Genomic DNA, 26,688 nt, shown 5'->3' on the forward strand with positions numbered 1-26,688 from the left:
GAGGGAATTGGAGAAATTACTGGATTTTTTTGTTCAACAGCTCCTTCTATTGGTTTAATACAATGCAGTTTTTTAAATCAATGATTTCTTTTTGGGTGAGAGTGGTTGATATATCTTTTATTCTTTTTCACTGATTTCTACCATCTTTTCTTCCTCTTCCCACCAAGCCTCCAGGTAAATGTCCCTTCAAAGTCATCCTCTTATCTCAAAAGCAATACCCCTTATCAGACTGCTGTTTGGTCCCATGCACTTTCAAGTCCCTTCTATCTAACAGGTCTCAAACCTCTTAGTATCTTCCTCCTTAGGGTGGGGCTTTCACTTTCTGGAGTTACTTTATTTGCATTCTACTGACTCTTGTCCTGCTGTCCTCTCCTGTTTTAACAGTCTCAACCTTACTTGCCACTTTAGCATGGGTTTCAGAGCTCACTCTATGCATTTCAGTGTTTACTGCCCTCATATCCATAATTTGAAATTATATTAGTTAGGCAAGGATGGTGGTGGTTTAATTTACTCTCTTTATGGATCTGTATGGTTTTTTTCAAAGACTGTATGGTAAGATCTGCATTTAGACAGTTACCATAGTCCTATGGACACCTAAAGTCAGGTTTTTTAGTTATTTTGTATTTTAAAAATTATTTTCTAGCTTTACTGCATGGGATCAAAAATTTGACTTATTAATTTGACTTTATTTTTTGGAACTGAGTGTTCTTTATGGTCTACTATAGAACAGATTTTTTTTTTAAAGATTTTGTTTATTTGACAGAGAGAGAGATCACAAGCAGACAGAGATGCAGGCAGAGAGAGGGAGAAGCAGGCTCCCCGCTGAGCAGAGAGTCCGATGTGGGGCTCGATCCCAGGACCCTGAGATCATGACCTGAGCTGAAGGCAGAGGCTTTAACCCACTGAGGCACCTGGGTGCCCCTAGAACAGATTTTTTAAACTGTCCCCTGTGCACTTAGAAAGATGTATTCTCTATTACTGGACTCGAACTTTGATATAAATCTGGATCTACCTTACAATATACTTAATGGTATTTATTTTGAGAGAGGTGTGTTAAAGTCCTCCATTAGCTGGTTTCTATTTCTCCTCACATCCCTTGTAGTTTTTACCTCATGAAAGCTGTTGATGTGTTGTTTAGTAAATAGACATTCTGAAAAATCATTCTGAATACAGCTCTTTGCTTATAAAATATTCTTTATTTTAATGCTTCTTGAACTAAATGCTGCCTTGTCTGATATCGAAATGATAAACCTGTTTTAAAATTTGCATTTATTTGATATATTTTGATTTCCCTTATTTTAAATTGTTCATTCATTAATTCCCTTTATTATTAATTTTTATAGCTCTACCTTTTGTATACAGCAATCTGAAAATCTTTTTCTTTAGATTGAGCCCATATATTTACTAATACATCTGATATTTAGGGTGTTATTGGTAACTTTTCATGTTTTACACATTTTGTATACTTTACACACAAATACATATAGAAACTGTGTGGTCTGTTTGCTCTTTTTAAAGAACATATTTTAGTATTTAGGAAACTTTTGTGTATTTTATTCTTGGGGTTAAGTCTGTAGTAATATCTTTATATTATACTCATTATTCTCATCCCTTTTTAAAAGATACTATTAGTTCCCTACTATTAGCAGTAACAAAATTATCAATTTCTTCTATCCTTCCTTCTCCCCCACCGTCTATAGTTTTGATCACTGTATTATTTTTATCAGTGTTTTATATATCTAAGCATGTATATATACTTATGTTTAAGTATATATAAGTATATATATATATACTTTAAGTATATATAAGTATATATATATACTTAAACATAAGTATATATAAGTATATATATAAGTATATATATACTTATATATATATATATAAGTATATATATACTTATATATATATATATAAGTATATACTTCCTGTGTTTATATTTTCCTCACACCTAATTCCAAGAGGCAATTATTTTAAAATGTATTTAAATAAATGGGAGAGAAAGGGGAGAGTAAATAAAATAGTTTTTATTTAAATAAATAGTTTTTATTTTTTATTTACTCTCCCCTTTCCCATTTTTTGGTGGGTTATATTACTTCTACATTGTCAGACTATTCATGTTATCAGTCTATCACCATAATTCCCATCTTTTAAAGCCTTCGCCCTACATAAAATATAGTCAATGCTTACCACCTGACCTGATGTTGAAGGTTCTCCAATCATTTCTTGGTTGTCTGAAATTTGTTCTCTAGAATATTCTTAGGAAGGATTCATAGGAACAACATTGTGTCATGTTTTTAAATGTTTGCTGATGTCCTGACATCTTGAAAGATAGTTTTGTGAGACATGAAATATTTATTTCCTTGGATATTTTAAAAAATGTTTTGTTCTTATCTGCCATAAAATGTTGCTGCTAAAACCAATTTTTAAACTCAATTTTATTTTTCTTTCCAAGTGGACTTTGTCTTTGTTTCCATGGAAGCAAGAAAAAAAATTTTGTTTCCCCTTATTTTTAAAATCTAACAATTCTACAAGAATACATCTTAAGTGTTAACTTTTCTGGGTTGAATTCCCCAGATTCACAGTATGCCTTTCAATATATATAAACATTATTAGTGTTAAGTGCTCTTCAATTCTAATAGTTCTTTGTGCCATTACTACAGTTTATATTTTTTTATTGTGGTTAAAAAAAAAACCATTTTAAATTCAAGTATACAACCAAACCGCATAAAGTACATGCAAATGTTATGTAACCAGCACCATCGTCCTTTGGTTTACATTTGGGCAATTCCTTATAAATACATTTTAGCTCTCTTTGCCTATCTTGTCACTTTCTCTTTACTCCTTTAAAATGTTTGATTTTTTTCAATTTTCTCCTTTCTATTCTCTGTTTCACTTACTGCTTTCTAGGCTGTATGGTCACTCTTGTTTTCTTTCTCACTTAATCATTATTTAAAAATATTTTTCAGGGGCGCCTGGGTGGCTCAGTGGGTTAAAGCCTCTGCCTTTGGCTCTGGTCATGCCCCACATCGGGCTCTCTGCTCAGCACGGAGCCTGCTCCCCCGCCCCCACCTGCCTCTCTGCCTACTTGTGATCTCTGTCTGTCAAATAAATAAATAAAATCTTTTAAAAAAATAAAAATAAAAATATTTTTCATTCTCCTCCTCCTTGAATTCTGTCAGCTCTCACTTCACATCCCCATACAGCCTAATCATCTCATTTCTGAGCTCCTTTTATTTCTGATTTGTGTGGTTCTTTCAAGGGTGTCATCTTTTCCTTAATTTCTCTTCACTTATCTTTAAATATTTAGATTACCATTTTCATCAGCTTTTTTTCTGGTCATACTTTTTTCTGGTGTGTTTTCACTATATAGTGTAATTTATGGCTCATTTTTATTTTATTTTTTCCTCACTACAACTTAGTATGTAGTTCTAACATAGGTCATTTTCTCAGGTATTTATGCTATCCTACCAGGAAGAGATTTGTTTTGTTTTACATTGCATGGATCCCAGTTTTTATTGTAATTTTTTTTTTGAAGACTTTATTTATTATATGACAGAGATCACAAGTAGGCAGAGAGGCAGGCAGAGAGAGAGAGATGGGGAAGCAGGCTCCGTGCTGAGCAGAAAGCCTGATGCGGGACTTGATCCCAGCACCCTGGGATCATGACCTGAGCCGAAGGCAGAGGCTTTAACCCACTGAGCCACCAAGCACCCCGGATCCCAGTTTTTAAATACCTATTCCCCAATTAAGGGACAGCTGGGTTGTTTCCAGGTTTCGGTGTTTACAAATACAGCTGCTATAAATATCTGCAGAGAAGTGATTATAGGTTTCATTTCACTTTTCATGAGAAAAGCATGTAATAGTCTTTGGGGATATGCAAATTAAAACCATGAGATGCCATTACATATCCCATATAATGGCTAAAACTAAACCAAACAAATACAATTACTGGTGCCAATTGCTGGCAAGAAAGAGAAGCTAATGGAGCTCTCTTACTTTGCGTAAATGTCAACAGAGGAGTGGGATTACTAAGTCACATAAAAAAGGTATGCTTAATTTTATAAAAAAAAACTGTGAAACTGTTTCCAAATGGCTGTGGTATTTGCATTCCCACCAGCAAGATCTGAATCCTGTTGCTTTGCATCCTGGGAAGTCCTTGCTATTTTTTTCTTCTTTCCTCCCTTCCTTTTTTCCTTGGAGGATGAGGGGGCATTCTAAGAGGTTGCATAATAGTATCTCATTTCATTTCCTCAATTACTATTCTATACTTTTTCTCATTTAATACAAAATGGTGACATTTTTCCATTGTCATTAAATAGCCTCTATCACTAAACAGTTTTTGGAAATATTCCTTTTTAACAGGCTGAAATATATCTATCACGATGGATGTATAATAATTTATAAAAACCATTCTTCTACAATTGGTTATTTTTTTTTTATCTCCAATTACTTCCAAGTAAAAAATCATACTGTGATCATAAAGCCTTGACTCCATCTCCATTGCCATAGAAGTTTACTTAGGAAGGGTCAGAGATTATGCACAGTTTTGTCTTGATGCATTCTGACAAACTGCTTATTTAAATGTTTATTTCTTTAACTACATGTTAAATATTTTCCATGTAAACCATTTGTGTTTGTTCTTTTGTGATCATGAGCTCATGTCCTTTGCTCATATTCTGTCAGGGTACCGACGTTCTTATTTTTTGATTTGTAAGAGATGAATACACTCTCCAAAGGTATAGATACTGCTTTACATATAAAGCAAGCTAGGCCCACCACTGGCCTCCCCATCCAATTCTTTATCCTATTTGTAATATGAAATATATTTCAAATGAGCAAACATATGTCCAATACCAATTCATGCAAACTTGTTCATGACTCAGGAAGGAGTCTTGCCTTCCATGGAATTATTTTAGTCGCCACAGCCAGCAAGAAACAAAGTAATATAAGATATGCTTAAATGAAGAATCTGAGTATATGGCAAGAAGAGGTTGTGATTAAATTAAACCTATCTATACTCCGAAGAGAAGTTAAGCTAGGCATCAATTACTTTCAAAGGTAACTGTGGGCATGAGAACCATTAGAAAGAGAAAAGGAAAGTACAAAGTAGTCTCTAGGTCTGCAAATGATGTAAGCCATAATCGAAGCATTTGAGGGTCACAAGCTACACACCCTACTCCTCCAAAATCTAACTGTAGGAACCTAACAGAATCATCAAAAGTTCACAATAATCTCACAGAAATGAAATTGTTACTTAATTTTGGGGGATAATATCATTTAAAAAAATTAAGGTAGAGAATAAGATCCTACTCCTACCACCCCTTGCCAAGATTCTGTGCTTCCTACCTTGATACGTTTTAGCCTTTAACTTAAGCACGAGGCATAAAATGGCAGGAAGTGAAGCAGCCATCTTGGTCCACAACATGAAGCTGCATGATGAGGTGGCAGAGTAACAAATTAGGAGCAGCTTCGGGGCCTCTGACAACTTTTTGCAGCAAAGCTACGTGATCAGCTCAAATTTTTACTTAGTTTAGAAATTTTTTATTTTATTAAAAAATTGGGGTGGGGCATGGAGCACCTGGTTGGCACAGTTAAGAGTCCAACTCTTAGTTTCAGCTTGGGTCGTGATCTTGGGGTCTTGAGATCAAGCCCTGCATCTGGCTCCACGCTCTGCATGGATTCTGCTTGGGATTTTTTCTTACTCTCCCTCTGACCCTCCCGCTTGTGTTCTCTCGCTCTAAAAATAAATAAATCTAAAAAAAGATTGGGGAGGGGCACAATTATTTTTTAGGTTGTCACAGTAGCCAAACCTGTACCTTAACTAGTACAAATTCCAAGTTGAGAAGTGGGGGATTTGTCAATAATACATAAAATATTAAGAAAAGGGGGCCGGGGCGCCTGGGTGGCTCAGTGGGTTAAGCCGCTGCCTTCGGCTCAGGTCATGATCCCAGGGTCCTGGGATCGAGCCCCGCATCGGGCTCTCTGCACAGCGGGGAGCCTGCTTCCCTTCCTCTCTCTGCCTGCCTCTCTGCCTACTTGTGATCTCTGCCTGTCAAATAAATAAATAAAATCTTAAGAAAAAAAAAAAAAAGAAAACGGGGCCTAAATTAGGCAGCAACAATGACTGTAGAAAAATGAGAGGCATTGAAGCTACAGATTATACAGTTAGGTCACAGGGAGAGGTAAGAATTTGAAGTTTTAAATTAGAGCCATTCAGAAGATACCTATACCATCAATCATGATAGGAAACTTAAATAGAGTTGCATACAAATTGAGTAGATCTAATTGTCTCAAAGGCTGTGAGAAATGAGTGTTAAGTGCTTAAAAGAGCAGAACTTGACATAGAATCAGGACTTATTTGCACAAAAATTATAGTTTAAGTGGCAAGAGCAAATGAGATTATTACAAAGGGAGAAGTCATCATAAGGGGGAAATTGTAGTGTTTCAATTCTGTCATTTAAAAACAGCTACATAGGGGCGCCTGGGTGGCTCAGTGGGTTAAGCCGCTGCCTTCGGCTCAGGTCATGATCTCAGGGTCCTGGGATCGAGTCCCGCATGAGGCTCTCTGCTCAGTAGGGAGCCTGCTTCTCTCTCTCTCTCTCTCTCTCTCTCTCTCTCTCTGCCGGCCTCTGTGTCTACTTGTGATCTCTCTCTGTCAAATAAATAAATAAAAGCTTAAAAAAAAAAAAAAACCAGCTACATATATAATACTTCAAACATTTTCTCTTTAAGGGAAATAATCTGAATGTCCCACGTGTTTATCTCACAAGCATTTTCTGTAGATAAAAGACATCCTCATGACTCAGGCAATCAAGTTCATTGATTAACGAAACACCACAAACTGCAATGGTAATTTTCATCTCCATGGTTTTAAATCATTTATTTTTAGTCACATTATTTAATTTATCCCCTAAAATCTTCACTAATAAAATCATTTACATCTTTAAAATATCAAATACAAGAACTGCAAACAGGTTGAGAGCATTTTTTATTGATTTTTTTTTATGAAGGTAAGTAGATATTAACCTATATTCAGCCACAAAATACCACATTCATTTCAAAGGTGTTATCAAATGTTTTCTAATTAAACAGCATGCATCAATTGATAATGGGGAAAAAATCTAAACTTGTATACATTATGAGACTGCAATGAAAAATAATCCTTGACATACCAATATAAGTTAAATCATTTTTACTTAAAGTCATTTAACACTGTTCATACGAAAGTAATATTTTAAAAAAATCTCTAAGGATCTTCAACTTATATATTATTAAATTCAGAGATTTGTATTCTTCAAAGAAAAATATCATACTTAACTTATTATTTAAAAATTACTTACTTAAAATTACAGAACATATTTACGCAATATAGTAAACTTAAAGTTGCAGTATTTTGACTTTAAGCAGTGTTAAAAATAAACTAGAAAAACAATACATCTTCTTCTTCAGAAGAGAGCTAAAGCACTGACAAGTTTGATACTCATTTATGGAAACTTTCAAGAAAAAATGGCAAAAAAAAGCATTATTACTTTAGGGCTCACCTTCATTATCTAAATTTCTCTGTATTACGATTTCATAAAAAGACCTCACATAAAAAGGATTATGAACCTAGCCATAATATTATTTGTATGTATAAATTGGAAGCAATAAATTTAGTTCAAGAAAATGAAAGTCAAGTTTTCTAGAAAGCAGGTTAAATTCTTTTTCAGTTGGGCAAAAAAGAAACGTATATCCACACTTTCCAATTATCATATTGTTTTATTTATTCATTCAACAATTATACTTCTGAACACATGCCAGGCATTATTACATGAGAACGCTATGCAAAAGTTTCAGCGAACATTTACTGAGCTGCTCTTATGTGCTCTTTGTTTCTTAGCCACTGATCTCTTACTTGTTTCTGATAGCCACATGCAGCTTACCATCAACTAAATTACTGACGAACTCTTGCAACTTAGGCCTTATAAAACTCATGATTTAAGAAGCAAATTTTTAAAAGAAAATTAAATTTTAATCATTCAATTACTGCTGTTTCTTTGATATTCCTGCCACAAAACACATGGTACTCTTGACTAGGCTGAGCCACCACTGGGTAACCAACTGAAAACTTAAGTGTTTTTGTTTTCGTCTAATGCGTGTCAAAACAGCTAACCACAAAATACTAGTTTTTTATCAATTAGGTTTTCATATCCGATCATTTTCCCTCTCAAATGAAAGAATGTGTGCAGTCTACTTCGATTCAAAACAAAAACCGAAATGGAGGACAAGGAAGTAATTCCTTTCTTTCTCCTACCTCAAAAAGAGCTCAGAAAATACCTTCCCTTACACACGCCTCCCCTTGCCCCTGACGAAGCAACCAAGCAAGTCAAGGCAGACCTAGAAATTCCTAAATCTTCCAACAAATCCTAACCAGGGAAACAAAGACTTGCCAAAAGTCTTCCTTCACTTACAGTTTCTAAAAAGACCACCACTTGGTAGATTTAAAAAAAAAAAAACAAAACTGCAGGAATGCTCGCTGCATATTAATAAACCTGCCCAAACGCAGAACCAGATGCCCACAATTATCAAAGGACGACCTTAATCAGAGGGTTAACTGCCGAGAAGAGCCAACACTTTAGCAGTCACTCCCTCGCAAACGACACAAAATGAAGACGTCTCTTTCTAACCTGAGGATAGTGGTGAGGCATCTCCCTTTCTCCCCTTCCATTAATGACCAGCCTTGTTCCTTTCTGAATGATGCAGTCCATCAGACAACCTCTTTAGGAGAGGTGATGGTCAATCTTCCGACACAAAGATTAAGGGAGTAACTCTCTGGAACCAAAGGAATCAGCGTTAAGGCATCAGAGCCCCCAACAAGCCCTCCACAATGACCAACTAACCAAAGCCTGGGATCTCCACCACCACCATTCATCATCACTCTCTCGAGCCAGGGCTGATTCACACCAAGAAGACCTCTCCCTTTCAGGTAAGTGAAAAGGCACCAGGTGTCTGCCCTCAGATCCCCCTTCTCCTCCACTGCTCTCTCAGGACCCCTCCACACCTGGAGCCACTAAGTAAGCTTTCAACCGCCGAGAAGCTCAGTCCTAGCCACACACAAGATGGCAGCGGAACACCTACCAGAGGAAACAGCTGCGCCACCACTCCTGCAATGCCGGCCTCTCGACTGCGAGTATTCCCATTGGCCCCGCCAGAGAGCGCGAGACAAGCCGAGAGCTCTGACAACCAATCGGAAGGCGGCTCAATTGGGCGCCGCCGCGCTGCCGGGGATACGCGCGCGGAGTCTCTGAGGCGTGGAGCCAGTCGGGTGTCCGACCAATGGGCTCTCAGCCAAGTAGAGGGACCTCTGGGTGTCCAGCTCCTCCCATTTAGGATTAGCGTTAGGTAGGCCTGGGCGTTGGGGATTGGGCGGTCCTCCTTCCCCGCCTGAGGCGAGGCGGGACAGTAGTTGCTGAGGTGAGGTCTGGTAAATGGTGAAGTACTTCCTGGCCTGGGGGCATCTGGGACCTTGCGGTCTCGGTGGCGTAGAGTCGGAAAGGAGCCCGACCCGCGGGGAAACCCAGCCTTACCAACGGAACGGGCCTGGCGCAGCCCTCAGGTGTGGCGGGCGGCGTGGAAAAAGCAGTGGTTAGTGGAGCGGAGGCACGGCCTTGGGTGGCCCCCTGACAGCTCCTTCGGCCCAGGACCTGGGAACGCGGCGGAGCTCTCGGCTGCGTGGACCCCAGCCCTTGCAACCTCCCTTTTCCTTTTAGCCACCTGCAGCCCCAGGCTGTAGCAGGGACCGTGGGCGTTCTGAGTTCTCACCCCCGTTTCATTTTCTATCTCCGGGTGCATACCTTAATGTGAGGTGATTCCTAAGCAGCTGGGAACCTGAGGCTGTAAAAGGGGCTGCAGGAAATGGACTGCAGTGTAAAATCCAGAAGCAGAACTGGAAGGTTTAACCACTGACCCATTTCACAGGTAAGACTTAACACGAGTCCTAGATAAGTAGAATCATTTGTCCATGATCACGGAATTGAGATTAGATCCGAAAGGCACCTGACTCTGATTAACTACAACCCCATTAAGTAATTAAAATAAGGAACAGTGTGTAATGAACTGAGCGCTTCAACATGTGGAAACCTGCAATGAGTTCTGCATGAGTTAGAAAGGGAACTTTGAAAAGGTTGAGTGGAATAACCAAAAAAGGACTCTGAAATCATCCTGCCTGGTTCCGTATTTTTGGTCACTGCCAATTACAGTGTGACACGCCTTAGCTTCCTCTTTAGAAAAAATAGACATGCTAATTTTCTCATGATCGTTATGCAGTTCAGTAAGAGTAAGTGAAGTACTTAGAAGTGTGCCTGACACATGGTTTATACTCAATAAATGTTCATTACTCTCATCGTAGTTAGAACATAAGAAATAGAGAAGAAATGTTCAGTTTCATAAAAAGCCTGGTCTTAAAAACAAAGCAACCAGAAACTGAGGTGAAACAAACCCTCCACTTTTCTCCAAAATGAAAAAGTGAGAAGGGGGAAAATATGACCAAATTTAAAAATCCCTGTTTCACTCCGAAATACTAAACCAGGTGTCTCTGGATGATGAGATTATGAGTGATTTAGCCTGTCTTCTTTTTGCTTTACTATATTTTGCAAATTTTCTTCAGTACACATGTTTTACTGTTCAGTTATTTTTAAAATTTCAGAAGATATGAACAACATTGGTGAGATTTTTCTTCAAAAAGCTATTAGTAGGGGCGCCTGTGTGGCTCAGTGGGTTAAAGCCTCTGCCTTTCCGCTCAGGTCATAATCCCAGAGTCCTGGGATTGAGCCCCGCATCGAGCTCTCTGCTCTGTGGAGAGCCTGCTTCCCCCACCCCACAGCCCCTCCTGCCTCTCTGCCTACTTGTGATCTCTCTGTCAAATAAATAAATAAAATCTTAAAAAAAAAAAAAAACTATTAGTATGCATGTGTGCTGTAGGTAGAAATAGAAATTGGTAGAACCATTCTAGAAAGGAGTTTGGCAGTCTGCTTCAAAAGCCTTTAAAATGGACTATCCTTTTTTGAAAATTATATACTTAAATTTTAAATTAAGTGCACTATTACATTCTCTTTTTACAAAATTAGATCCTTACAGGGAGCACAGTCCACAACCCCTGAATTACCCCTTGCTTCCCCAGCCCCCTGTTAAAGAGTTTGGTGCAAAACCTTTAAGTCTTTTTTTATGCTTCTATATTCTCAATGGGTTCATATATGCATTTGTAACTTTAAAAAATGTTGATACTATCATACTATATCATGTTCTAACTTTATTCATTTGACAGTGTTTTGAAGTGTATACCTTTTATAGCTTATTATGTATTTATGGCTCATTTTTTATACCTGCTGGATAGTGTTCCAGTATATGGCTGAATTGTTAATGTAACATATTTATTTTTGTCTCTTTCATTGGTTTTTATATTTAAATTCTATCTTGTTTGATAGGTACTATATAGCACATTTTATTTGCCATTCTCTTTTTGATGGACATTGGTGGTTCCCAGTTTTTCAACTTATATAGACGATGCTGCAGGTAAATCCTGGTATGTATTTTCTTGTGCACGTGTTTTTCTCAAGGATATATATATACCTAAAAGTGGGATTGCTTGGTTTTAAGTTACGAACACTATTTTTTTTTTTAAGATTTACTCATTTCTCTTGAGAGAGAGAGAGCACTAGTGGGAGAGGGAGAGGGAGAAAGAGACTCTCAAGTGGACACCCTGTTGAGCAGGGAGACTGACAAGGCGCTTGAACTCATAACCCTAAGATCATGACCTGAGCTGAAATCAAGAGTCAGTTCCTTAACTGACTGAGCCACCCAGGTGCCACAAAGTTATGAACATTTGTAATTTTAATTGGTCTTGCCGAATTTGCCTCCAAAATACACTAATTTAAACATCCCCAAAATAGTTTTGAGACTTCAGTTTTCCTACACTGTACACCAACACGAGATATTAGTTCCTTTTTGTCCATCTGATAGATCAAATCATTTGTCATTTTAAAAAAATTTTTCATTCTCTGATTACTAGTAGGTTTGCAGTATCTATTCATATGTTTATTAATTTATAATTTATGTAAATTTCTATAATTTCTTTTGAAAATTACCGATTTTTCTGTTGGATCATCTTTTTCTTAATGATTTAAAGTTTTATGTACCCTGGATATTGCATATCCTGTATAATTTTTAAAAATTTTTTCAGTGTCAGGGTGCCTGGGTAGCTCAGTCAGTTAAGCGTATGACTCTCGATTTCAGCCCAGGTCATAAGCTCAGGGTCATGAGATCGAGCCCCACTTCTGACTCTGCACCGAGTGATAGCCTGCTGCACCATCCCCCTAACCCAAAGTTCACAAGCTCTATTTCTCTTAGCTCTTTGCTTGGCTTTTAACTTTATCATGTTTTTGTTTGTTTATTCTACAGATAGATACTGCTTTTTTTTTTTTTAAGTCTTTAGATGTTTCTTTTATTTTACTGCATTTCTCTTAAAACTTCCAGTATAATACTGAATAAGAGCAGTGGTGGCAAGTGTCCTCATCTCTGTGCCTGACTTTAATGAAAATGCTTCTGATGTGTTATTATATATGAGTTTTAGTAGAGAGTTTATCAGGTTAAAGAGGTGATCTTTTCTTCCTAGTTTGTTAAGGTTCTCTCATCTCCCAGCCTCCAGAATAGTTGCTGACTTTTATTGAATTGTTTTATTTACTGCATCTGAAATTATGGTTTTCCATTTATATGTTAATGTAGGAATTTACACTGATAAACTTTCCAATATTAAATTTTTGGGATATTCCCAGGATAAATTGTGTTTTAGTAATATACTTTTGCTCTACAGCATATTTTACTTAGTATTTTTGTACAGAAGTGCTTTTGGCCTTGAGTTTCTTCTCTTACATGTCATTATTATACTAATCTAAAAAAAAGTGTTGAGTGGCTCCCATTATTTTTCCTGACCTGGAACAGTTCATGTATGATAGAATTTGTCTGTTCCTTGAAAGTTTTGTAGAATTCATCTATAAAACTGTTATAATAGGAGTGAGGTGGGGATATGTGGCATGTAGCTTTCCTAAGATCTTGTTTAAACTTTTTTTTTTTATACTTTTGCCTCTAATTGGGATTTCTGCTTCTTGAGCCTATTTGGTATTAAGTCAGAAATTTCATTTAGATATTCGTGTGAATTGTTCTATCATTGTAAAATATTTCTCTTTGTCTCTTTTATTGGTTTTCATATTAAATTCTATTTGATATGAACATTTCTTATATTTGCTGGTATGTCTTTTTTCACATACTGTTATTTCAACCTTTTGTTGACATTTTGTGTGATTTAAGTTGGTCTCTTATTTTAAAATATAGCTGGGTTTTGCTTGCAATCCATTTTGAGAGTCCTTTAATAAGTTAGATTAACACATTCACCTTTTTTGTGATTATTAACAGTTTGGCCTTTTTCTTATCTTATTTACCATGCTTTTCTTTGTATCTTTATTCATTTATTTATTTTTAGAAAAATTTTATTTATTTATTTGACAGAGAGAGAGACCACAAGTAGGCAGAGAGGCAGGCAGAGAGAGAGAGGGAGGGAAGCAAGCTCCCTGCTGAGCAGAGAGCCTGATTTGGGGCTTGATCCCAAGACCCTGATATCATGACCTGAGCTGAAAGCAGAGACTTAACCCACTGAGCCACCCAGGTGCCCCTCTTTGTATCTTTTATATCCTATTTTTCCATTCCTTTTTTTTAATTGAGGTTGGCCCCAAATTTTCTTTGTTCTACATGGTTTTTTAAAATACATTACCAATGCATTTTCAACATAGTTCTTAAATTTATGTTTCCTAACAAGATCTAAATTTAATTAGTATGGATATCCTCCATATGAAGGACTTGACAGTGCTTCTACTTTACTTTCTCTAATCTTGCAGTAATCCCCTTCTGTCCCCATTCTATAAAAGAACATAATTTCCCATGATTCTATCATTTTGTTTCATTTGGTATTAAAACCCATTTTTAATCTGTCTTTAGCATTAATGTGTTTTAGCCATTTGCTCATTATTGCTTCTTATACCTCAGAACTTCCATGTATGTTAGTTTTTTTCATGAAGTTTGGGTACTACTTTATTTCTTTCAGAGAGTCCCTAAATGGCTTTTTGAATGTCTATAAAATTCTCTTTTTTTTACCTTCACTTTTCAAAGCTTGGCTGGAAGGCATTCTGGGGTCTGACTTACTTTGCCTTAACTTACTACATCCGGCATTTCTGATAAGAAGTCTGATTACCAGTCTGATACGAGTGTCTTTTAGATAGTCTAGATTTTCTGGAAACTTCTAAGACTTTCTCTTTGTTTTTGATATTCTAAAGTTGTATTTTATCTTGCTTGGTACCCAGTGAATCCTTAGTTGGCTTATGTGTTTTTCAGTTTTGAGAAATTCTTGGTCATTATTGCCTTTTCTTCATTCATTTGAGGTAGTTAGTGTTACTATCCCCATTTTAAAGTTTTTATCAAGTATTTATAAGAAATAAGAAAACTTTAAAAATATTTATAAAATGGGGATAGTTTATGTGAATTAACAATATTTTAAATACGGGTGATTCTTAATTTCTCTGTAATTTCCTAATTTTGATATTTTACATATTTTTCCATTTAATATTTATTCTTGTTTCTGTAATAGTTTATACTATTTTGAAAGATAGAGCTATTGTTAGAACAGTCTTTTTTTCTTATGTTTTATTATTTGCATATATGTGCCAGTCTTTATTATTTTCTTTACAGAATGTCTCATGCATCCATGGACCAAAAGATGGAGTTGGTTTTTATTTTTAAAAATAGATCATCAGTGATCTGATATGACTGTAAATACTTGATGAAGTTGCATGGACTCGTCATCAGGTTGGACTAGTGGTTATTTCTAAAGGTTTCTTCAACTACAGTTACTATTTGAAAATTCAGGCATGCAAGAACATTAGGTTTGGAGTGGCATAATGATGTATTTTCTCTAAGGACTGCAAATTTCATAGAGACCACAGTTGGATTCCAGTTGGATTCTTCAATCAAAGTGATTCAGTCCTTTGATAAAGTTAATTTTGAAGAGTTTTATGTTTATGAACGACGCCAAAAGATGGGAGAAAAAAATGGTAGGTTTGGAAACCATTGTTAAATATTATATTTAAAAGTGTATAGACTACGTAATGAAGCTGCAGTATGATTTTCAAGGTTTTTCACTGCAAATGACTTTTCTACATTTGAAGGAATTTAGGATATACATTTTCATGTAGCCAGCAATTTTGACAGTCTGTATAATTAATTGTGTCTGGAAAATAAGTCATTTCTTTAATATACGTTTTTAAAAATACACTTTATTTTTTAGAAAACTTTTAGATTTACTTTTTAAAGAAAAATTGAGATGATAGTACAAGTTCCCATATCTTATACATCCAGTTTTGCTTATGATTAACATCTTATATTTGGCTGGTACATTTGTTACAGTTAGCCATTATTATTAACTAAAGTCCATAGTTTTTTCATATTTCTGTAGGTCTTACTTGATGTCTTTTTCTGTTCCAGGGTCCCACATTATATGTATTTGTCGTGTCTCCATAGGGTCCTCTTGGATGGAACAGTTTCTTAGACTTGGGTTTTATTTTGTAGTATGTTGTATCCCAAGTATTTTGTAGGATGTTCCTCTATTGGAATTATTGATTGATTTTTTTTTTTTCATGATTCAATCAGGGTTTTGGGTTTTCGGGAAGAAGACCATGGGGTAAAGTGCCATTTTTACCACATTATATCAAAGGTACATGATTTCTCTCTTACTGATACTGAGCTGGATCATCTGGCTGACAGAGTATTATGTGGTTTCTACACTGTAAATTACCTTTTTTTCCTCCCTATATGCAGCTCATATTCAAGGAGTGGGGATTATGCTCCCCCTCTCTGAGAATGGAATATTTACATTAATTATTCAGAATTCTTCTACAAGGGAGATTAATCTCCTTTCTCCCGTTTATGTATATAGTCAACAATTTGTTTATTTCAGTATGGAGTCATGGGTACTTATTTTACCCTATCCAGTACTGTTTTGTTTTGTTACTCAAACTCCCAGGATTGGCTTTTGGGAACTCTTTCAGTTGGGTCTGTGTCCCTTTGACATATCTGTATCAATGTAGGTGAGTTTTTGTTTTTTGTTTTGGTTTTTTAGCACTTCCTTATTTTCTGGTAATATAAGATGCTGCAGGTTTATCTTGTATATTTCCTGCCCCAGTCCTAGAGTCAGCCATTTCTTGAATGAGCCCTGGTTCCTTTTAATGGAAGATAGTGTCAGAAACCAATATCTGGCCATAGTTGTTACTGGGCTGTCTTTGCTTATAGGCCCTTTCAGCTGACAGAGCAAGGAATATATGTGTATGCTAAGTTTGTATATATGCATATCTATAAATATCTCTATATGTAGCCATCTGTATCTATATTAAGCCAAACATGAATTTATTCTGATGTTCCCAACTCTAATCCATTACCACATCTCTCCCAACAGTGAGAAACATGGCTCCCACCATCTGTTATCCATTTATTTAGTCAGTTCCTGTGTGTGTGTGTGTGTGTGTGTGGAGTGTAGCTGTATCAGAAATGTAAACTTATTCCCAGGTAGGAAGCTACTGTGCTTGTGCACAGTTCCTTTTGCCTTTAGTCTTGCAGACTCTTACTTCTTTCCAGTTATTTAGGTTAGCACGTTTGTACCTAGCCCTTCAGTGAGGTTGTATATACAACTATAATACAGTTAGATGTTCTTGTCATGGTCAGCTTTCCTACCTGGAATCCCTGACCTCTTAAATGGTATTTTAAAATTTCACTACCCTTTAACATACTTGTAATATATGAATTGTTACACAGATCATACTATTGATCAGTGGTCACTGGACTGTTTATGTAGGCCAGTAGTTCTCAAACTTTCTTCTGGTCTCAGAACTACTTTATATTCTTAGAAGTATTTAAAATCCCTAACAGTTTTAGTTTATGTGGATAATATCTCTTTATATTTACTGTGTTAGAAATTGAAACCGAGGGGCTTCAAAAAATAATAAACCCACTATGTTAACACATTTACATTTTTGTGAACAATAACTATTGTCTAAAACAAAAAAATTAGAATAATATTGTTTTACATCTTTACAAATCCTTTATAGTTGGTTTAATGGAAGAGGGAGTCTCATATCTACTTTTGCATTCAATCTGGTGTGAAATGTTGCTTTGGTTGAAATGTATAAAGAAAATGAAGCTTCACACAGACAAAAAGTTGGAAAAAGAATATTTTAATAGCCTTTTGGATAATTGTGGACTTTTTTTGATACAACTGCAAAACTCAACAAATAGTTATTCCTTCAAGGTCAGTTGTAGCATGAAAGCTGAACATGTATCTGAGTTTTTTTTCTGTTCTGTTACATTAAAACCCATTGGTCTGTCTTGCACATTGAATAGATCATTTATGATTTTATAACATCATGCATTGGCCACTTGGAAGATATTGACTCAATGAATTATGCAGATTCTCCTGATATTGACACATTTCATCATACAGTATTAAAATCACATTTGTTAATATTGCTACCAATTTTTTCAAAAAGTGATTAATTATTGAGAAGCTATCAGGCTTACTATGGCACATAAAAGGTTTAAAGATTTCCAATTTTAACTTTGTAGTGTGAATTTTATCATTAAACAAATGCTGTCAATATTGAACTTCCAGGGGTAGGCTCACTTTGTTTTTTTGTTTGTTTGTTTGTTTGTTTGTTTAAAGATTTTATTTATTTATTTGACAGACAGAGATCACAAGTAGGCAGAGAGGCAGGCAGAGAGAGAGGGGGAAGCAGGCTCCCTGCTGAGCAGAGAGCCCGATGCGGGGCTCGATCCCAGGACCCTGAGATCATCACCTAAGCCGAAGGCAGAGGCTTTAACCCACTGAGCCACCCAGGCACCCCTGTTTTGTTTTTTGTTTTTTTTTTTCCCCGAGGAAATGTGTGCCAAACACCCAAGTCTAAGAAACTATAATTTCTATTAATGGTTATTTTAAGTAAAAATAGTCTTCCATAAAAAAAAAAAAAGCTAGTTTAACCTACAACTCAATCTCACTAGTGCTTTTGCTTGAGACCGCCATTATGCTGTAGTAATCATTTATATCCTTTATCAAAGACATTTAGTGAAATTGATGGCAAAGAATATGCTGGTAGTATACTGGAAGACTTTAAACTGGTAGTGTCTTGCCACTCCCTTGATTCATGCTAAGACATCAGTGCTTTTATCATTAGTCAATGCCATTATAAAAAAATAAAGGGTGCAAATAATGTCTTATATTACTGTTAAAATAGTTTGACCTAGCATATTGTCTAAAGGGATGTGAGGACCCCAGGGGTTCATAGACCACACTTTGCTGATCATCGACTCAGAGATAGAGAGCTATTCTAGACTAATGCAATGAAGCTCTTTAAGGGATACGTGTGTGTGTCTGAGTGTCTTATTATCAGCGTATTTGTTAAGTACCCCCAAAATAGTTGGCTAATAACTCCTATAGCTGTGATTCTTGATTATTGCCTATTTACAAAGACAGTGTATATCAAGGGAGATTGGTAGACATACAGTGTGACTATATAATTTGTCTTTCTTCCTTTACAAAGCTGCTGTACTTCCCACTTTGTGATCATGTTCCTGCAATAAATAGTCCTATCTAGCTAAGTGAGGAGCAGGTTGGGACAAACAGTAGAGTTATAAGATGCTATTCTTTATTTCTAGAGGCAAGTTGCAATGTTAGTATACTGATTTGGTTTCCAATTCAAGGACCTACTATTGTACTTACCAGTGTTTTCTAGTGAATATACTGAAATGTTTACAGTTTCAGATTATAACCCTGAACATACATACAGTACAAAAAAAAAAAAGCAAGAAACTGAAATTGTTTACCTTGTAATAACCATCTAGATGGTCTACAGTTGAAATGAAAACGACTCAATTGTTTCTATCTGTGATACTCATTTAGCCTCTTTGTTCAAGAAAGTTATTAACTGGATCTGTTAATCTCATTTTTCAGATAAATTGGTTACCTTTTTTCTTGATATTACTGTGGTTTAAAATTTCCATAGCAAAAAGTGAAAAATGATCAAGAGGGAAGACATGAGGAATAAGAACCGTTTAAATGAAAATTAAACCTAGCGGTATGAAATGATAAGGATGCCATAAAAGCAATATTAAAAACCCAGAGCAAATAAATATGAATTGCTTAAATCCATTCATTTATTGTACAAGCAGACGGTTTCAGTATTTTCTGATTGGCTTTATTTTCTCAAATTATATTGCCAATGTCCTTTTCATTAATCCATTCCCAAACTAATAATTTAGTTTTGTTCAGTTCTGTTCCGTTGTCCAATCAGTTGTCTTAAGTATTTCCTATCAGAATAATTTGGTATCATGTGTTGACATTTCAAACACAGTTTTATTTTTTTCTTATTTTTTATTTTTAAAGGATTTATTTATTTGAAACAGATACAGGAGGAGAGGCAGAGGGAGAGGGAGAGGCAGGCTTCCTGCTGAGCCAGGAGCCCGATGTGGGGCTCGATCCCAGGACACCAGGATCATGACCTGAGCTGAAGGCAGACACTTAACCACCTGAGCCACCCAGGCGCCCCTCAAACACAGTTTTAAATGATAACCACTGAGAAATAAAAATTCACTTAAACCCTAATTGTGGTTTTTCAGCATCACTGCTTGTTTTCTATGATTCCAGGTTATAATGCTGTCAGAAGCTATTTCTAAGTACCTTTCAAGGGCACCTGGGTGGCTCAGTGGGTTAGGCCTCTGCCTTTGGCCCAGGTCACAATCTCAGGGTCCTGGGCTCTCTGCTCGGTAGGGAGCCTGCTTCCTCCTCTCTTTCTGCCTGCCTCTCTGCCTACTTGTGATCTCTCTCTGTCAAATAAATAAATAAATAAAAATCTTTAAAAAAAAAATTTAAGTACCTTTCAAAATCCTTCCTGTCTAGATATCCACCTCAAATAAAGATAAATGCCTACAGTGGAGTATTGATTCATATCCATGAAAAGAAACATGATAACTAATTAAGTGCTTTCACAAATAGTTTTGTCTAAAAGCAGTGATTTTTTTTTTTTTAAAACTTAATGATTTTAAGGATTCTGGGAAGGTCCTTCAAATAATACTTGTCTACTCAGCTGAATAATATCTAAAATTCCAGAGTTACTAATATATAAAATTCCAGAGATTTATTTTGCTTAAGACTATATTCCCTGTTAAATTATATATAGTAATTTCTTTAAAAAATATATTTACTATAAACATACTGTATGTGTATATAGTTTATATATATGTGTGTGTGTGTGTGTGTGTGTATGTATGTATGTATATTTACTCTTTATATATAGTAATTTCTTGCTAAAGGCCGCATGCTTATCCACACATCAGTTCCATGTGTAGATGCTGTTATTCCCATTTCATCCATATGGTCATACAGCTTAAACTGGCAGTGTGGGATTCAAACAAGTGCATCTGAATTCCAAAGCCCAGATTGTTAATCACCACTTCTGTTTTTCCATTGACCCCTGATAAGCTATTCTCCTGGATTTTCCTTATACCTATTTGCTCCTTCTCTGTCTCCATGATTCTCTTTTCTTATCCTTATCCCTTATATACAGAAGACCCTCTTCTCCTTGAACACGTTCTCCCTGCTCACATCTGCTATGTGACTTCAGAAAGCATTTGTATGCCATTGACTCCAAAATTCATGTAATTGGACTGGATCTTACTTTGGAGCCTGTGTACCCAATGTACTTGCCCTACTTAAATTTTCTCACTTGTTCCCTATCTTTATTTCTTAGCTCAGTGAATACCATTAACTATGCATATGGTCACCAAAGTCAGAAAATTAGAAATCATTCTTTTTTTTTTTTTTTTAAGATTTTATTTGTTTATTTGACAGTGAGAGAGAGAGCACAGGCAGAGAGAGTGGTAGGCAGAGGGAGAAGAAGGCTCCTGCTGAGCAGGGAGCCCAATGCAGAATTTGATTCCAGGACCCTGGAATCAGGACCTGAGGTGAAGGCAGATGCTTAACTACTGAGCCACCCAGGCACCCTTAGAAATCTTTCTTGACTCCTCCCTCTTCCCACTGCTACCTGAGTGACTTTTCTAAGAAGCTAATCACATCATATGAATGCTTAACATTTTTTGAGTGCTTCCCATAGTCTTTCATATAAAAATGGAGTTGCTTAGCATGGCTGAAGGGCTCGCCATGTCATGGTCCCTCCACCTCTAAAGCATCATTCCTCATCAGTTTTGTCCTCTCACATTGCATTTATTTCAAATCTTGAAACCTTGTCTTAGCTGTGCTACGGGGAGTTAAAAGTAGGCTTTGTCTTATGTTGTAGGCATCGGGCCAGAGTGTCAACAGGGAAGCAACACCCCTTCTGAGGCTGCAGTGGTGGCAGCATCCCTAATTAGCCAGAGAGTCCCTTTGGGTAAGATGACTTTGCCAGGGAGATTTGGGACTATGAGACATAAGCCTTTTATGAAGGTTCTCACCCCACTGCCAAACTTAGAGGTTCTGGGTTTAATTTTTATTAAGGAAAATCTATTTTTTGTAAACTTCGTAGGCTTGCTTCTTATTAATCCTCCTAATGGCTTCTCAAATGATCTTTCTAAAGTACAATAATTATTGTGTCCCTCTTTTGTTTAAGGCCCTATTAATTAATTTTGAACATTTTATATATTTTAACATTTTAACATACATAAATTTTAACATTTTGGGTATTTTTATTACTTTTAAACATGGTTCATGTATGCAATTTGCTTTTGCCAGTGTAATTGTCTTTCTCGTATTTCTGTTTTCAGCTTTGAAAGAATTATTTCCTCTAGAAAATTTTTTTTAAGTAAACTCCACCCCCAGTATGTGACTCAAACTCATGACCCCAAGATCAGGAGTTGCTGGGCACCTGTCTTTAGGAATTTTTGATTAAGGTGTTCACTTGCTGGACATCTGAAATGTTGGCTCATCTATATAGCTATATATAAAAAGTTTAAACATTATTTGCTTCATATAATTGTTTTAAAAATATTAAAGACATTTTTTAAAAAATAATGTTGGACATTTAGTTATTTTAGCAGTTGTTGAGATGTTTCATTCTGAAACCATCCACTTCCATATTCAGTGGAGGTTTTTTCCCTGAAACTTTTAAATGCTTATGTGTCTATACATGTATCTACCACCACCCTAAAATGAAGCCATTCCTTCTGTTTGACTGGGACACTAGAAATAGCATCACTAAAGTTTTCAAGGTATTTTTATGTTAGCAGAAATAAGTGAAATACTTAGGTCATATTCTTTGTTTCTAATTCTTTATAAAGAAACAATGACCAAAATCTTTTTCTCAAGGTAAATTACAGACCAATTAAATCTTGATGTTATTTAGAAACCAGGTGGATTCTTTGTAACATGTGCCTTGGGGAGCTTACAGTCTGTTTCTATTGAGCTCTTAAGCTATGCACCTATTTTTATTTTAGGTGATGCAAAAACTTTCTGGATGGAGCTGGAAGATGATGGAAAAGTGGATTTCATATTTGAACAAGTGCAAAATGTGCTGCAATCACTGAAACAAAAGATCAAAGATGGGTCTGCCACAAATAAAGGTATGAAGCACAAAAAACTTTCAGTACATTTAATGCTGAATATTAACCACTGGCAGTGGAGTACAGTTCTATTTCCAGTATTCATTTTTAAAGTCAAATAGTTTCTTTTGTTTTCTAAGAGCCTACCATGCATCGTGTTTCCTTCATGTTTGTGCTCTGATTCCAAAAAAACTTGCTTTTACCATATACCATAGATACTTTATAAAAGTGGGTGAAGATGATCACTTTGAATAATAGCTACTGAATTTATCTCTTTTTCTCTCAGGCTACTTTATTCGCCCCCCATTTTATCTTTTCTTTCTCTTTGTAACCCTCTTTGAAGGGTGATGGGTATTGCAAAAGTAGTATCTGCTCATTGTACAACATTTAGTACATATAGAAAAATAGAACAAAAATTATCCATCACCCTATTACTCAGAGACACGTAATGTCTTTTAAAATATGAAAGTACATATAATTATTCTGCCTGCTTTAAAGAGAACTTGACCTACTAGTCTTCTGAAACAATTTGTATTCTACATTGGCAGTCAGTTCTGTCAGCCAAGTTTTAACTTTTTCTATTTCTTTGTTTTCAATCCTGGTTGGTTGTAGAACATAAGATTTTTGTGTAGAAGCCTCCCTCTTTCCTCCAGGACATAAGATTTTCAAGCAGATTTTCTTTTGGACCTTTTTTTTTTTTTTTTTTTTTTTTTTTTTTAAGATTCCATTTATTCATTTGACAGAGAGAGATCACAAGTAGGCAGAGAGGCAGTCAAAGAGAGAGAAAGGAGGAAGCAGGCTCCCCACTGAGCAGAGAACCTGATGCGGGATTTGATCCCAGGACCCCGATATCATGACCTGAGCTGAAGGCAGAGGCTTAACCCACTGAGCCACCCAGGAGCCCTTTTTGGACCATTCTTAATACATTTTCTTGGATGTTCATCTGACATTAATCTTTTGTTTGCTTGTCCAAAAAATAATATTGTTTTTCATTTTAATGTTCCTTCTCATTCGTTTGTATATCTAGTTTTGAATCCAGGTTTACCACCTCCTTGCTGAATGACCTGGAATAAATAGTGTTTTTTGAGGTGTGTGTATGTGTGTGTGTGTGTGTGTGTGTGTGTGTGTTTTATTTTGAGAGGGAGAGAGAGGGGGCAGGGAGGGGTAGAAGGAGAGGAAGGGAGAGAATCTTAACCAGGCTCCATGCCCAAGGCAGAGCCCAACACAGGGCTTGATCTTACAGCCCTGAGATCATGACCTGAACTGAAACTGAGTTGGATACTTAACTAACTTAAATACCCAGGCGCTCTTGGAATAGTCTCACCTCTAAACATCAATTTCTGTTTCTAATTCTGGTAATCATTGGAACCTGTCAGAGGAGTTAATGAAGACTAAATTAAATACAATCTGTAAATTGTTTAGCACAGTAGCTGGCAGCATAAATGAAAGTGATGCCGCTAATGATTGTTTTCACACTTTTTTCCTTTCCTTAACAGAATACGTCCAAGCAATGATTCTAGTGAATGAAGCAACCATAAATAACAATTCAACATTGATAAAGGGTATGTGCATTTCTAATCCCAATCTTAAATGTTCTGTTATTTTCTTGACTTGAAGCAGGCATAATTGACTTAAGTCTGTCAGATTTAACATATAAGATCTATATTGGTAAATTACATAAATGAGTTTCCTTATTAAATAAAAAGTTCTACCTATTCAGAGATAGGAAATGCACATTCTTCTTTTTTTTTTTTTTTTAAAGATTTTATTTATTTATTTGACAGACACAGATCACAAGTAGACGGAGAGGCAGATAGAGAGAGAGAGGAGGAAGCAGGCTCCCTGCTGAGCAGAGAGCCCGATGCGGGGCTCGATCCCAGGACCCTGAGATCATGACCTGAGCCGAAGGCAGCGGCTTAACCCACTGAGCCACCCAGGCGCCCCAACATTCTTTTGAATCTCTACAGAAAGAATGAACAAATATATCTCTTCTTTAAAAAATTCTGAGACTCCAAACTACTACAAACCGACTTTGTGAAAAAAACAGTATTAGATATATTGTGGCATAGATAAGTTGGTGTAAAAATTTTATATTTCTGGATTGGTATTATACCATCAATCTTACAAACTGTAAACTAATTCATTTTAGAAGGAATTGATCAAAGATAATGTACTAGAACTAAGAAGAGGAAAATTAAAAAATTATTTTATCAGAGTCACTCTCCAATAAATCTTAGTCTATCTCCAATTTCCTGAAATGTTGAGGAAGTACTTTACTGGATTTTATTTAATACTGCTAAATATTGTTAACAAATTATAATAATTTTAAGTGTCATAATTTGGAGCCTTAAGGTTTTAAGTCTCTGAAAAATATAGCCCACCATCATCAGTCTATTTTAAAGAAATCTTTTGTTATTCAAAAGTATCCTCAATTTCAGTAGCTAATTTTACTTCTAGTTTTAAAAGAGTAGATTCTTTAAGAAAATAGCCCTTCTCAGTATCTTTCAGGAGCACTTGGAATCAAAACACTCAAGAGATTATACTAGTTTTGTGAGAAAGAGGCTTTTAAATTCAGGAGGTGGTAAGATGAACTAATTCTAAATTTTTTTTTCTATCTGAAACAATTTATTTCTCAGTAATAGAACGTAAATTGGGTTTTGGGTTTTTTTGGTAATAATTTCATCAATAGAAATATTGACTATTATAATTTGATATTTTTATATAGTTCATTTGAGATGTAATGAATTTATCAAAGTAAAAATATGTGTTTGCCAGGGGTAGAGCAATATTTGTTACTAAGTAATTGGGGAGTTCTATAATTGACATTGTTGGCAAATGTAAAGGATTAAAAGCTTTCTAGTATTAAGTTTCATTTTAGTATTTATTTTAAAAAGAATATTGAGACTGGGAAAAACAAAAGGACTTGGTGTTGAAATCAAAATAAGCTATCCCAAATCCAACTTGGACTGCCCAGACCACTAATTACTTTCATTTTCCTTGCTTGTGTATAACTGTAAATATGTGTTCTATCCTCAAACAAAGGATTGGATACTCTTTTCTTGAGAGGAGTTACTTCAGCTTTCCTCCTTATCTAATGATTAATTTTAAAATCTCCATGTTTTTTCAGTAAGACTTATTTCTTAATTGTGCTTATATACCTTTATTTTATTTATATTTGTTAGTATGGATTTATATGGCTCATACAAAAGAAATTAGCTAGGAGAAAATCAGAAATTCTTTATTTGTGAAACTTAATTTTTAATCCGGAATTATAGCTCTTACCAACTACCAGATTTTAAACCTTTCTTCACCTTGATAATTGAAGAGGGTAATTATTTTCCAATTAGCAAGGTAGTGACCTTGTATTATAACTTAAACTATTCTTTTATTAAACTTTTTTTTGTACACTTTTTTTTTCTGCACTAAGAGGACCAATGCAATTTAATAATCTAAGGCAGGATGAAAATCACTTTTTTTCTTAAAGTCCATCAGTGCATAAGAAAAAACACATTTAAAAAATATCTTTAGGGATGCCTGGGTGGCTTAATCAGTTAAGTATCTGACTCTTGATTTCAGCTCAGGTCATGATCTCAGGATTGTGAAATTGACCCTCATGTCACACTACACTGGGTGTTGACCCTGCTTAGGATTCTCTCTCCCTCTCTCCCCTCCCCACCCCTCCCACCTCACACTCATGCTGTCTATAAAAAAAGGGAAAAAATATATGTACATGTGTGTGTATGTATGTATATATATCTTTAAACCAAACATATCCATTTTTTTTTTTAAGATTTTATTTATGTATTTGACAGTGAGAGAGAGCACAGGCAGAGTGAGAGGGAGAAGCAGGCTCCTGCTGAGCAGGGAGCCCAATGCAGGACTCGATCCCAGGACCCTGGGATCATGACCTGAGCCACCCAGGCACCCTCATGTATCTATTTTTCAAAATAAGAACAGGAAATCCATAATTTTTCTCATTAAATACAAAGCTTATTTCTATATTGTAGTCCTGATAGAGAGTAAGAATAGATGAAG

General features: G+C 35.8%; 2 protein-coding genes across 18 annotated transcripts in view; one reads left to right on the forward strand and one right to left on the reverse strand.

The window, feature by feature from the left end:
• CAB39L (calcium binding protein 39 like) overlaps positions 1-9,909 on the reverse strand; it is a 112,461-nt gene extending 102,552 nt beyond the window's left edge. For 2 of the 10 annotated variants that reach the window (XM_032874090.1, XM_032874079.1), the window contains exon 1: positions 9,118-9,219. The gene's annotated coding sequence lies outside the window, so the exon portion shown is untranslated. Of the gene's footprint in view, positions 1-8,666; positions 8,779-9,117; positions 9,220-9,833 lie in introns of those variants that run through there. The other 8 variants (XM_032874088.1, XM_032874086.1, XM_032874083.1 and 5 more) reach the window with 6 other exon arrangements.
• The window catches only part of SETDB2 (SET domain bifurcated histone lysine methyltransferase 2), a 58,619-nt gene continuing 41,778 nt past the window's right edge, over positions 9,848-26,688 (forward strand). For 4 of the 8 annotated variants that reach the window (XM_032874043.1, XM_032874048.1, XM_032874045.1 and 1 more), the window contains exons 1-7: positions 9,848-9,957; positions 11,463-11,560; positions 14,773-14,889; positions 15,001-15,134; positions 21,417-21,506; positions 22,549-22,674; positions 24,150-24,215. In XM_032874043.1, coding sequence (XP_032729934.1) covers positions 14,864-14,889; positions 15,001-15,134; positions 21,417-21,506; positions 22,549-22,674; positions 24,150-24,215 — 442 coding nt within the window. In that variant the 5' untranslated portion in view covers positions 9,848-9,957; positions 11,463-11,560; positions 14,773-14,863. The remainder of the gene's footprint in view (positions 9,958-11,462; positions 11,561-14,772; positions 14,890-15,000; positions 15,135-21,416; positions 21,507-22,548; positions 22,675-24,149; positions 24,216-26,688) is intronic. The other 4 variants (XM_032874047.1, XM_032874049.1, XM_032874042.1 and 1 more) reach the window with 3 other exon arrangements.

The sequence above is a fragment of the Lontra canadensis genome, unplaced genomic scaffold, assembly GCF_010015895.1.
Source record: "Lontra canadensis isolate GAN:19392208 unplaced genomic scaffold, GSC_riverotter_1.0 scaffold51, whole genome shotgun sequence".
Lineage (NCBI taxonomy): Eukaryota > Metazoa > Chordata > Mammalia > Carnivora > Mustelidae > Lontra > Lontra canadensis.